Source organism: Copidosoma floridanum, unplaced genomic scaffold (genome assembly GCF_036245765.1).
Source record: "Copidosoma floridanum isolate Cflo_tuat_1 unplaced genomic scaffold, Cflo_Japanese_pri ptg000011l, whole genome shotgun sequence".
NCBI classification, from domain to species: Eukaryota; Metazoa; Arthropoda; class Insecta; order Hymenoptera; family Encyrtidae; genus Copidosoma; species Copidosoma floridanum.
In genome coordinates this window covers 4,815,168-4,828,998 of record NW_028321888.1, presented here as the reverse complement: position 1 = coordinate 4,828,998, position 13,831 = coordinate 4,815,168, and the positions used below count along the sequence as shown (strand labels likewise).

Below are 13,831 nucleotides of genomic sequence, written 5' to 3'. Positions count from 1 at the left end.
GCAGTTTGAATTAGCGCCAGCTGCATGGGAAAGAATGGTGGTACTTACTTACAAGTACAATGTAGCATACTACAGGACTAAGATGTCATACGCACTCTAGTCTTAATCTTTAGAATACTTTAACTGCTTAGAATATTTTGATCGATTAAAAGACAATAGTTTTTTAATGATTCATCTGGATGACCAATTTAATTTTACACTTTTTAGAGACAGTAATAATTCATTTAAATAATTTAAGAATGAAGCATATTATATGATATTTTTTTGAGTCATTGATATAAAAATTGTGAATTGGAACAATTCATTTGAAAATAAAATTTGTTTTAATACTTCTTAAGATGTGTTTGAGAAAGAACCGTTACAAAAAACAAAATTTTACAAAGTTTTTGTAAATTTTATGGGTTTGTAATGAATGTTTTTTTCATAGGTTGGTGTGTAGGCATCCATGAAGGTATGATTTTTGAATGTAAGCGCCAAAGACCATATTCATTGCTCAAATGTTTTTCCATGACTAGATATTCAAGCACACCTTTTGTTAGTATCATAGAACCGTTCATTAATCTTCCGAATCGATCATAAATAGCTAATATCTGTAAAGAAACATAAATAAAATGACTTTAAATGCCCTTTAAAAAACACATGATGAAAAATAAGATGTTACCTGTTCTGAATGGAGTCTAACTGTTACTTGAGCAAATAAATTATCATTGCTTAAAACAGGTGTACACCTTGCATGCACAATTCTAGCTGGTTCAAGTGACTTGATGTATTTCCAAACAATACTTTTATTTTCCAAGTTGTAAAGCATCTCCTATAGCAAAAAAGAATAATATTATTACTCAGCATATTTGAATAAAAATATTACTATAAAAATATTAATGTAAAAATATTCTTCATTATTGCGGAAAGACATTAAGTGCCTATTGTAGGTGAAATTCAGAACAAAAACCATTTTCGATAATATCGATTCGATTCTAAAAATGTTAACAGATAATACTCTTTAAACTATTCATTTACTTTATTTCACATGAAACATATACATATGCATATATTTATTTATAAAAGGTGATTTATGTAGACATTATGTATTTCTAAAATAATAAACTAATAACATTAGGAAGTTATGCAGACTGACCGCGTAAGTATGATTTTGTCCTCATAATAATCCTTGTAAGTGACTTATACAAGCTTTACGCATTACCAAATTGTATAACCAAAAACATTATGTCGATCTGACTGTCTGCTTAACTTTGACTTTGCCCTATGAATAACTCGAATTTGTATTGAAAAAAATGCTGTCCACGTACCTAAGTTAACGCTACTTATAAAGCAAATACAACATTATACTCATAACTAATGATAAGAATTACACAGGCCTGCAATGAACGGGTTATTTTTTTTTATTTTCAATTTAATAGTCGTATCTTAAGTATTTTTTCGCGCTGAATCCGAATCCGTTGACCGAATTGCCCTATCACGTCAGGATTTTGAGCAATCCTAACCTAAAAATGCCTAAAAACGTGTTTTTTGCACTTTTGCGCGTTGAATATCTCAAAACTATGGAATGATGGGGCTAATCAGACTACGAGATCGTTTTCAGCATGCCAAAATCTACAGAAAACCATATCGAAAGCGTAAAATTTGAAAAACTGTTTTTGTAATACTGAAAAGAAAAACTTCTTGGCGCAAAATCGACGATTTTTATTAACAAATGATATCATCGTTGCACCTCGTTTTTTAATAATTTAAATCAATAAAATTTATGTAATTGATGTTAATAAAGTCATCCATTACAAGCACATAAAAACATGCTATGAAAATTCAAAATGGTGGACACAAAATCGCGATTCTTTTAAAATCTGTTTCTTGTCGCTTGAAATGTATTTCATCTTTCTAATCAATTCGAAATAATAATAATAATAATAATAATAATAATAATAATAATAATAATAATGATAATAATAACAATAATAATAACAATAACAATAAAAACAACAACAACAACAATGATAATAATAATAATTATTATTATTATGATAATGATAATAATAGTAGCGATTCGGTTGGTTAAAATTATCCAATTTCATCATTTGTTAATAAAAATCGTCGATTTCGTGCCAAGAAGTTTTTCTTTTCAGTATTACAAAAAAAGTTTTTCCAAATTTCACGCATTCGGTATGGTTTTGTGTGGATTTTGGCATGCTGAAAACGATCCCGTTGTCTGATTTAACCTATCATTCTATAGTTTTGAGATATTCAACGCGCAAAAGTGCAAAAAACACGCTTTTTGGCACTTTTAGGTTAGGATTGCTCAAAATCCTGACGTGATAGAGCAATTTAGCCAACGGATTCGGATTCAGCGCAAAAAAATACTTAGGATATGACAATTGGACTGAAAAGAAAAAAACATTGCAGGCTTGTGTTATAGATTGATGACTAATTAGAAATTATAGCGCACTATCCACCAAGGAAATATTCCTTACAAAGCACGTTTACGTAATGTACATAACAGATTTTATTATACACATTATACATTATACTTTATCTATTGCAGTGTTCTGTGTTTTTATTTAAAAAAAATTTTTTTTTAATTTCAGTTAAATACGATCTCTTGGAGCTTAAAAATGTATTCCATAGACCCATTAGTTCACTCTCCTAACCCTGCAAATTACCGAAAGCGTTATCGTTTCCTGTCCAAACAAACACATCACGGAGAGAAATCATCCTTCCAAAAGTGCAGAATGGCTTAAAGGCAGTTCACCAGTTTCTGAGAGTCACCGAAGATCCCTCAGAGAGCCGAATCCACAAGAACTTTGCCACGATAGCCTTCCTACATGTGCAGGAGGCCTTCGACAGAGGTTGTCAGAAGGACCTTTTGTACAAACTTATTCAGTTAGATTTTCCGCATTACCTTATCAACACCATGAAATCTTACCTCTTTGACAGATTTGTCCGCGTTAAAGTCAGCGACTTTCTGTCCGACCCCCGCTGAATAACCTCTGGAGTCCCACAAGGCTCTAAACTTTCACCCACCCTTTTCACCATTTTGTACCACGACCTGTCTCAGCGTGAAGACATCAACACGTATGTCTACGCAAACGACGCGACATCGTGGTCAGCTACACGTTAAAACAACACTCTTGGTACACTACCCTTCTAAATAAGCATTTCGTCACTCTTCACTACTCACGTAGTCTATGGAAACTGGTCGTCAATGAGGCAAGACTATAGCTATGCTCGTCTCCTGGAAAAATCCAAGAAAGAAACTGCAGAAGATAAGGGCTAACGAAGAAGAAATAGACTGGAGCTATTCAGCTATGTACCTTGTCATCAAGCTAGACCAGCGACTTTCATATGTTTAACATATCAACTGCACTCGCGGCAACTCAATACAACACTTACACCAACTACAACTACACTTCCTAGTACACAATATACAGCGGACTTCGATATCATACGCATACACAATAACACTAAAATTTAAGCTCCTCAAACTCTATTCCGACGCAAGCCAATATGAGAGCTTAGTCCAGGAGCGTAAGTACCCCCCCTACTATTTCTTAAAGAGTGAGCTGGTCTCCGAAATTCTCCGTTGTTTTCCATTTTTCTTTTTCTCTTCGAAGGGAGTGGTTCTAACGGACTAATTCTGCGGGAAGGTTAGTTTTTAGTGTTTATAGTTGGTAGGCACACCGGGTAGATCTGACACTACCACCGAAATACCCGCGATATCTATAAAGATTCTCATCTCCTCGCTCCATCAAGATAAAAAAAAAAAATAAAAAATGTCTTCGGTGATACAAATATTACGATTCAAACTGTATTCCATAATATAATTTCCATGTATTATTTTTCAATAAATCGTTATTTTGTCATCAGGGGTACCTAGTGCAGTAAGTTGAGTATAATAAGAATAATTATACGTAGTAAGGTCCAAAAGTTTCCGGCCTGAACTATAAAATGAAAGAAAAATCTCGAACCACTTATATTATTTTTGAACATAATCACTCTTTATTTCAATACATTTTTAACAGCGCTTAATCAGCAGTTCTATACCCTTGAAAAAATAGCCTGAATTTTTCCCTTGAAAATGTGACAAAACCGCTGACTTCACTTCTTCATTAGCGTTAAATTTTTTTCCTCGTAAGCCCGATTTCAATTTTGAAAATAAATAATAGTCACTTGGGGCCAAGTCAGGCCTATACGATAGATGATCGAGCTCAGTAAAACCGCATTCTTTAATGGCAGTCTTGTAAACACCTGATGTGTGAACCGGGGCGTTGTCCCGGCCTTGTTGTAATGGCCTCGGATGGGCGTCCTGGACGAGGTTTATCTTCAATTGATTGTCTCCCCAAACGAAATTGTTTTGCCCATGCTTTGCCCACGGTGGAATACGAAGGAGAAGATTGCCCGTATACAGCATTCAAACGATGTTTGATTTCGGTAGGTGTGTTATCTTCTTTCGTTAAGAATTAGATCACAGCTCGATACTCAATTTTATCCATTTCGAATTATTAATCGACTATCTGACTTTAAAATGCTATATCTTTCTAATGAAATGAAATAACTTGATATCTTCTATTGTGGGTGGGTAACTAAAAATCTAGTAATTTAATGATAGGTTAGTTTTGTGTCTCCGATTAACGTAATGTGGGAAGGCCGGAAACTTTTGGATCTTACCACGTATGTTACTGCACGCAGAGCTTAGTACGGTGGTTTTCACTAATCTTCCTGTATATATTTTACATTATTATATGATATTATCATTAAATAACCATAAATGGTGAGGAGTTGGCGTTGTAAGCGACAAAGTCCCACTAGTTATGTGTGAGTGTGTTTGCAAAACCATCCAAGTCAAAACTGCCATCTCAAGGTCGAAAATTTATCACCAATAAAAAAACTTGTAGGGAGTGAAAATATTGAAACTGATAAGTACTTTTGAAATCCATTGAGCGTTATTCAAAATTAAAATATTGTATTCAGAATGGCGTCAGTAACGTAAAAAGATACTAAAAATTATTTAAAATACGGTTATCTAATACTAATAAATTAACGGTTTATCTTGTTATACTTCAGCTATACAGTTCAATGTAGCGTCTGAAGCGAAAAAAACAATACGTGTCAATGATATTACGTACTGATTTAGGAAAGAAAAACAATTAACTGTACATTTAAGTTGCTGTATACATTCAGCATTATCATTTTATCATGATTTTATAGTGGTAGTAAATAACGTAACTGTACAAAAATACGTAAGAGTAGCTAAATAATTTCATGCATAATGCTTAAAAATAATTTATGACTATTTATAACATTTTAATAGTTGCAAACTAAAAATTTATATTACAGGCAGCTGAATTAAGATCAATTATTTTTACAGTAAAATGCAATGCAAATTTAAATAAGAACATGTTTTTCAAGCGTCGAATTATTAAAAATACACGATTTTGCTCTGTTGCGGTGTCCTATTATTTAAAAAAAATTATTTGGCTTTATCTACTTTACATTCATTACTGACGAATTTGGATTTTGAAAGCTCTTATTAATACTAACTTTTTAAGCTCCTTTACGTTTTTTTGCTGATGGTTGATTTTGGCCCTAAATAAAGCATTGTTGACGTGGAACGTTAGATAAACAAACACACACAAGAATACACACCCAGTTTTACATACACATACAATTTGCGCTTAGCCCACTACATGCTTTCTGAACTAACTTCCTCCCCCTACCATTTATAATTACTACAAAATGGTGACAACATATTAAAAAATATAGGAAAACAATAAGATCAAAAAAAGCTCTCATACTATGCTCTGCACGCAGAATATAGAATTATTTTTTATGAAGTATAGTAACTGCTCTATTTATTATACCCCATACCCCTTATACTAAAATAATTATCAATTACAATATGGTACATAAAATAAAAAATTTGGATGAAATTCAAATGCCCATGTAATCGTTACTTAATAAAGATTTTTAATCTAAGATATCGTATTTAACAAATACTTTCTGTAAATGGTAAAGAAAGTAAAACAGAAATACAGGGAACTAAAAGAAATGAAGTGTAATGTAATGATTTACACTTTTATGATAACTAAAATTTTTTTAAAAACATATTTAAGATTGTTTTTTTTAATTTATTTAAAAAGAATTATAAATGTTTAACTTCAACTTTTAATATCTACTGTAAAATAAGCTTAGTGAATTATAGAAAAGTGAGAGAGGCGGCTTTAAGGGAATTGACTAAATTAACGGTAAAACTAATCATTTTTTACCTTATTTTTTATTGGGCCCGGGGGCTGTATGAGGAACTTTAAGTGCTGAGAAAGGGATTCTTATTAATCTCTCTAACTATAATAAGTACATTTCACACTAAAATATAAATGCATACAGGTTACTTTACAGTAACTAACGAGGAAAATAATGTTTGAAACATAAATAATCAGAGAGATTAATTAACTAAAATTGGAGTTATGCGGACAGTCACACAAACACACTTTTTCCGCAGTATATTAAAGAGAATGCAATAAAATTTTTGTGGGTCACTTTGTGAAAACATAGAACGGTAATTATATATGCGTAAGATAGGTGTTTAAAATGTAAACTTTAAGTGCTTTCTAAGACGCGTTTTAATAACATTTCAAACTTATGCAAAATGTTCGCATAAGAAGGATTTTGTACATGCAAGTACCCTTGCAACCTGTTACGGAACAAACAAGATCATTATTAAATAGTGTTTTTTTTTATTTTACTATTTTTTCGAGCGTTTCTCCACAATCAGTTGAATAGTTGCCGGTTGTGTGGATCATGTCACGGTAATTGAAATTATTATCGGGGGCGTATATATCTCTGAGTGTCCAGAGATACGAAGTAGAAAAGCGTTCTGTGGAATTCCAGAAGCTTCCTTGTTCGATAACTCTGAAGCTCTCGTCAAATTTATATTTTGTTTTCTCTGTTTCCACGACTTACCTGGTTTAAATATAACCTCGGTATAAAGAAAAGAGGCAGTTGGCAGTTTAAGCTCTTTACGATCAGAAGCCAATTTTGTATATTTTCTAAAATAAACCATTACGTGAATCTCAAGAATCCTCATTGCATTTGTGATTCAACATTACAGTGCCAAAACCCGGGAAGAAAACTTGCTATCAAGAAAAAGAAAGGCAGCGGTCACATCAAAAACTGGAAAGAAACGAGTGTGCTGGGACGTAGAGCTCCCAACATCTCGAAAGGCCCAGTCACGTCTCCGAGGTCAACGTCGACTTGCAAATGGTCGTTTTGGCCCGAAAATTCGTCCTATGTCTCCGTCAACTCCATCAAGCTCTGGAACGGTACAGTTCTGCTCTGGCCCTAACCTAGTGGAAGGCGCAGTCACAGAGATGCCGTCACTTCCACAAGCCTCTCCGCGCTTTCGTGCGTCAAGTCATAGCCCGAGCCCTAAACTCGTGAAAGATGGCACCTTTTATCTCGTCTTCCCGGCGTCGCCTCCAACCTGGTCACGCACCCGATCACCTCGTCACACTGCGAACAACCTCAGCGCACCTTAGTTTATATGACCATCCTGCGGGTGTTCACATTCACTTACCACGCCATAGCCCTGGACATTACCTGATGGATGCCCTACCGCGCACCCAAGCGTCACGTCACGGCCTTATTTTTGCAGCTGACTCAGACGACGAGCCGCCGTCACCTCCGCCAGCTCTGTCACGATCCCAAGCGCACCGTCCTCGTGAAGATAATTGTGATGACCGCTCTGCGACTTCATCAACCCGACGCGCTTCTGAGCACATGGTCACCGTAATGACGGCTGTAGCGATCATTTCGCGTCTCCAACAGCTCAGCGTTCCCCAACATCTCATCACGGCCTTGACTCTGCAGCTGGCTGAGACGGCAGGCCACCGACACTTCCAATATCTTTGCTGCGCTACCGAGCTTTTCGCCACGGCCTTGGCTCCACGGCTGGCTCGGACAACAAAACCCCATCGAAACCGCCACGTTCCAGAGTACATCATCACCAAGAGGACAGCCATGACAACCACTCTGTAACTCCTTTAGCCGAGACGCATTTCCGAGAACATCATCGCCGTGAGGACAGCCGTGACGAATGCTCTGCAACGTCTTTAGTCAGACGCGCTCCCGAGCGCGTCGTCGCCGTAAGGAAGGCTATGACAGCCGTTCTGAATCACCATCTGCCCCGCCACACTCTCTAGTGTTGAATATTTCACGGTTCAAATCGTCTAGTACGTATAGCCGACGTACGAACGTTGAGCGGTACTTTCATTAAAACTGGTCGTAAGTAAGTTAAGTTTGCATAATATTGGTGGCCAGGAGAATGTTACAGAACAAATGTAGTAATTATTAAAAGGTGTTTATTTTATTTTTTATTTTTTTTTATTTTACTACTTCTTCGAGCGTTTTTCCACAATCGGTTGAGTGGTTGCCGATTGTGTGGGCCATGCCACGGTAATTGAAAGCACTTTTACTGCATTGTTCACGCCAGCTCGTTCGGCGGGTTTGCTGCTCCGGTCGTGGCATTGTATGCTTGTTGCTCGCCTCGCTGGGGCACTCGTAGTTTACCTACATAAACATTCACTATACACAATCACTACCTTCACACATTGTACACAACGCCAGGGCAGTCTCCGCGGGTGGAACTGAGGAAGAGTAGCAATTCCTGGCTGGCCCGAGCAAGTAGCACCCTTCTCTGGAAACAGAGAGGGTTGCTGCCTTGGTTTTTAACCTTTTCCAAATGTTTATTCTAGGGAAAAAAGGTAATGTTGGCCTTTTCTAGTCTACACGTCACTAAAAAAAGATGTCAAAATGAAGATTGTCAATGAAAAACAAGTACCCCATGTGGTAACGTCTCGGAGAGAATACGCCGGCAGTACCGATCCGGTGAAAGCGCGGGTGACTGACGCAGGCCCCACGGATTCCGGGGAAAAAGGGGGGGCACAAAGACGCTGTTAATGGCCAGCAGGGACTACTGGATTTCCCGTGGCCTTTATTAAATAAGAAACGACGAATAAGTCTCTTGAGTGTTGGCAGTAACGTGAGTAAGGAATCCAACGTTACTGTTTTCAGTAATCAGACAAAAAAAGAGCTTGAATGTATGGAAAGCGATGCAGATCTAAAAGCGAGGCGGAACCAAAAGAACGCAACAAGAGAAATTGCAAAGACGCTCAAAGCAATTCTAGAAAAGTATGGTAACACGGCAAACGTTGTGAAGAATGGCCTTAAAAATGCTCTCAAACATCTCAAATCAGTTATTGTTAGAAGGGAATCACTAAGTGTCAAAGAAGAGTACTACAGTATAAAGTAGAAGGAGAGTTTTGCATCATTGCAATACAAGAAAACGAGAAGATGATTTCCGTCGGCAGGTGCAGAAAAAAACTTCAGACACTGCCCTTAAGGAAATAACACGGACGACGCCAAACAGGAGTCCCTCAGAAAGTCCTGAAAAATGGCAAAGAGCAGAGACCTCAAAAAAAAAAAAAAAAGAGAACTAGCGATGGCGAGAAGAGAGAGGTTCCTTCCAATTATAGGAGAACGCAAAAAAAGCTTTAATACGCTGACAAAAATTCTGGTAAAGGTCGGGGAAGGACAAACCTGTGCCGGGGGACTTAAGATAATAAAGGCAAGATTTAATCCTGAACAGACCGGTGCAGTGGTCCAGAGAGTCTTTGCCACCAAGAAAAAAGACTTGCTTCTAATAGCCAAAGGAGTTAAGGATGTCGATAAGTTTTCTCAACATGTCGAAGAGTCAGTAGTGGGCCAAGGGACGGTGGTTACTACTGCACAAAAAGTGACACTGGAGATCCGAGATTTGGACAGTATTGTCGAAGAAGAAGAAATCAAGTAATCCATTGAGAAGATTATCAGAGACCAAAACCAAGATCTAAGGGTTCAACTCCTTAAGGCGAACGGTAGAGAGCAAAAAATGGCGTTGGTAACTTTTAACGAAACAGTTTCCAAGGAAATCTAACATACAGGCCGGGTCAAAGTTGGATTCGTCTCCTGCCATGTTAGAAGAAGACTAGTGGTAACGAGGTGATTCAAATGTCTAGGATGTGGTCACTTATCCCATGACTGTAAAAGAGAAGATCGATCCAAGCTGTGCTTCAAATATGGAAGCTGCAACCACCACAAAAAAGACTGCAGTAGTACAGCCCGTTGCTTCCTTTGCAAGACAGGGGACACAAAACACGAAGCCGGCAATGAAATCTGCCCAGTCTTCAGACAAGCGCTAGAAGACGGTAGGAGAAGAGCCCAAGTGCCACAAAAGTAATGAGATTTAATTCATGTGAACTCACGCTGCACTAAGTATACATCATTTGCCAGGTAAGGAAAGCATCAAGCATATTGTAGAGCTTGCAAAAATTGCAGCCTATTAAGGACAGCTAGACATGAATGTTGATTCTCGGGGACCCTGAGTCCTTTGCAGGTCTCGGAGAATCAGCACCTCTAGCAATGGTGGCAAGCTAGCTCGCTAATGCTGTAAGATACAATGTTCTCCCTGGTGTCTCCACCCTGAAGTAATGCTAACGTGGCTCTGGGGTGGAACTAAAGCCACGCGGCATGAGGAGGGGGGATTTAGTGGCTACTAGTGGTCTAATGAAAAAAATCCACTGAGACCCATACTACCAATGTTCCTACGGTGTGCCTCAATTTATTTTCCCTCCCTCCACAAAATAAAAACTACACTACCTCTATCACTACCACTAACACTGTTATTGTCTCTGCGACTATCACTACCGCTACTACTACCAATAACAATACCACTATTACTACCAATACCACTACTACACCACTACCGAAGTCAAAGATCAACAGTGGACGAAAGTCCAGAAACAATAAAGAAAAAAAAAGGCAAAAAATAAAAAACGTTCTGATGACGTTAAACAGCAGGCTAATGTCAACGTCGGGAGAAACGTTAGAGGACTAGGCCCGAGACCATCCTGGTAAGGACGTCGGAGGGCAACATGTATGCCGAGGTACTGGCCCTAATGAAAACGGTCAATGCTGTCGGGGCTCGGGGCGGACGTGGGATCCATCGGAAAAAAAAAAAAAAAAAAAAAAAAAAAAATCGAATTGAAGAACACCGTGCCCGAGCGTCGCGGTGCGTTCGCCGAGGCATTAAAAAATGCCGTGGCGGACGCTGGCGGCGTTAAGACTCTCGCCCAACGCCTGATCTAGGAAATAAGGGATGTCGATCCAACGGTTACGGAGCAGGACGTTAAAGCCGCACCAGTGGACTACTTCGGTGAAGGGGGGGGGGGTTCCCGACGCAGTTGTGCAACTTTCCTTCGCTCCTTCGCTATTGTGGGAAAAAATCATATTGCCTACGTCGAGGTGCCTGCAACATTGGCTCCAACTCTTGACAAGAAGGACCACATGAGGCTGAGTTATGTGAACTGCAGGATGCGGCTCAAATCCAAGGCTGAGCGCTGCTTCAGGTGTCTTGGCTTCGGTCACATTGCGAGGCAGTGTGGCGGACCTGACAGGGCCGAGGAATGCTGGAGATATATGAAAAAGGATTACGTAGCACGTAGCTGCTCCAAAAAAACTGAGCTGCTACTTGTGCGGAAACGTGGTCCCGAGGCCGGACATCAGCCACGTCACCGGTGCTGCTAGGTGTCGGACGCTTCGAGCGCCTGTCAGGCCGCTCAGCAAAAATGGCGTTAATCCTACAGGTAAACCTCGGTAGAACCGTGCTCACGCATGATCTGTTAGACCAGCTCGCACGTAACTGGGATGTGGACTTGCTTTTAATAAATGAGCCATCCTGCACGCTACCAAATCACGGCTGGTACAGCAACAGAACTGGGTGTGCGGTTATCCTGATCCGCAGCGATAAGTTATCTGTTTCTGACACCAGAGGTGGAGAGAGGCTTGTGTGGATCAGATGTGTACATGTGACCTACATAAGTTGCTACATATCCCCCAACATTGCGATTTCCGTTTTCAGAGATCGGCTCACTGAAGTTAAGGACGCGGTTTGCTGGCACAGCGAGAGTGGTGAAATAGTCTTGGCTGGCAAATTCAGCTCCAAGGCCATCGCTTAAGAGAAACCGAGAACCAACCCCGCGGGGCAAGCAGTGCTAGTGATGGCCGCTAATCTTATCATCAAAAACTCTAGTGGTTCAGCAATGTTTAGGCAGCCTGGTAACCGGGGCACGATAATCGATCTAACGGTGGTTTTGAGGTCTCTAGGATTTCCGGGGTACTTGCACGGTTAATGCCTAACGTTGGAGGTCCATAGAAAGCCAAAAGATGGCTTCTTGCATCGGTCTCCAACTTGATCCTGCTATACAGAGCGGAGGTATAGGGCATCACGCTTGCGAGAAGGGAATCTCGGAGCGCCTCACTTCGGTGCAGCGCATCTTGTCCCTGAGGATCGCGTGCACGTAGGCACGGTCTCCTCCACTGCTGCTATGATGATAGCACAAACAACTCCTGTTGTGTTGCTTGCGCAGGAGCAGTGAGGGAGGTTCCTGGGCTCCGATGACAAAAGCGATAGCAACAGGCGACAGAAAACGTTGACGACGTGGCAACAGAAGTAAAGTCGATATTGTGTGGGAAGGTGGACGCACCGGTTAATACCGCTTCTGCGACCACAGGTGAAAAAAGGACACGAAAAGGTAAATTATTATCTAACACGGTTCCTCTCCGGGCTTGGCCAGTTTAATGCCTATCTTCATCGCATGATGATAAAAGTATAACCCAAATGCACTTACTGAAGTTGTGAGTAGATGAAGTTGAATGCGGACTCAAGCTGCAATGGATACAGGTACTTATCAGCAAGGGAAAGCATCTAGTGGCGCTTGAGAAGATTGCAGCCTACAAAGAAGTGCTAGACACGTGTGATAGTCCTCAGGAATCTCGAGAAGTTTTCAGGACTCGACAGGATTGGCACTTCTAGCAAATGGTGGCAAGCTTGCTCGCTAATGCGTAAGACGAGGTTTAGTTCCGGGATAGAACTAAAGCAACGCGTCATGGGGGGGTTTTAGTGGGTATGGGTGTTCTATTAAAAAAAATCCACCAAGTCCCACACTACCACTGCCCCTGTGGTGTGCCTCAATGCAATTCCTCTCCCTCCACAGAAAAAAATAAACAAAAAACAACTACTATTACCACTACCACCACCAACACCACCACTACTACTTCTACCACTACCTCTACTACTACTACTACTACTACTACTACTACTACTACTACTACTACTACTACTACTACTACTACGACTACTACTACTACTACTACTACTACTACTACTACTTCTACTACTACTCCCGGGTGGGGTTTTCGCTAGTTTCTCCATACCGGGCGCTTCCCCGGGTGGCGGATAGGGGCATCCTCTTGAAATAAGAGGTGACGATGGGCAGCTGGGGTGGCTCTCTATGTTGGTGGTCGGGGGCGTGGATCGGGGGGCGTGTGTGGCGCTGGCGTGTGTATCTGCGGCGGTGTGGGCGGGGGACTAGTGCCCCATGCCTCCATCGGTGTGGATGTATGGGCCGGCTCTGCTTGTGCTCCTTGTTCTTCGCTTTTTGCTGCTTCCGTGGGTGGCACTCCATTGCTTGATGCGGGCCAACAAAAACTAGCACCCGTCGTGTATAGAAGTAAGCGGCGGTTAAAACATTCTTCTCAGATACATGCATCACACACTCTTACTAAACAAACATAGGGACACTTACGGATTGTTCTGGGTTGCGTGTGGCGGGTCCTTTTCCGGGCTTGCGTTGGGGGCCTGGCCACGGGTGAAGCCGGATGATGAGGCCCGGGTAAGTCTGGGTAACCACATCTGATATGGCTGTACGCCTCATGAACAAAAAAGACG

At 40.3% G+C, this 13,831-nt stretch overlaps 1 protein-coding gene across 4 annotated transcripts in view; it reads right to left on the bottom strand.

The window, feature by feature from the left end:
- Positions 1-304: 304 nt before the first annotated feature.
- The window catches only part of mRpL45 (mitochondrial ribosomal protein L45), a 243,815-nt gene continuing 230,288 nt past the window's right edge, over positions 305-13,831 (bottom strand). For all 4 annotated transcript variants that reach the window (XM_089589961.1, XM_089589958.1, XM_089589957.1 and 1 more), the window contains exons 5-6: positions 662-811; positions 305-590 (exon numbers count right to left, since the gene is read on the bottom strand). In XM_089589961.1, the coding sequence (XP_089446087.1) occupies positions 396-590; positions 662-811 (345 nt within the window). In that variant the 3' untranslated portion in view covers positions 305-395. The remainder of the gene's footprint in view (positions 591-661; positions 812-13,831) is intronic.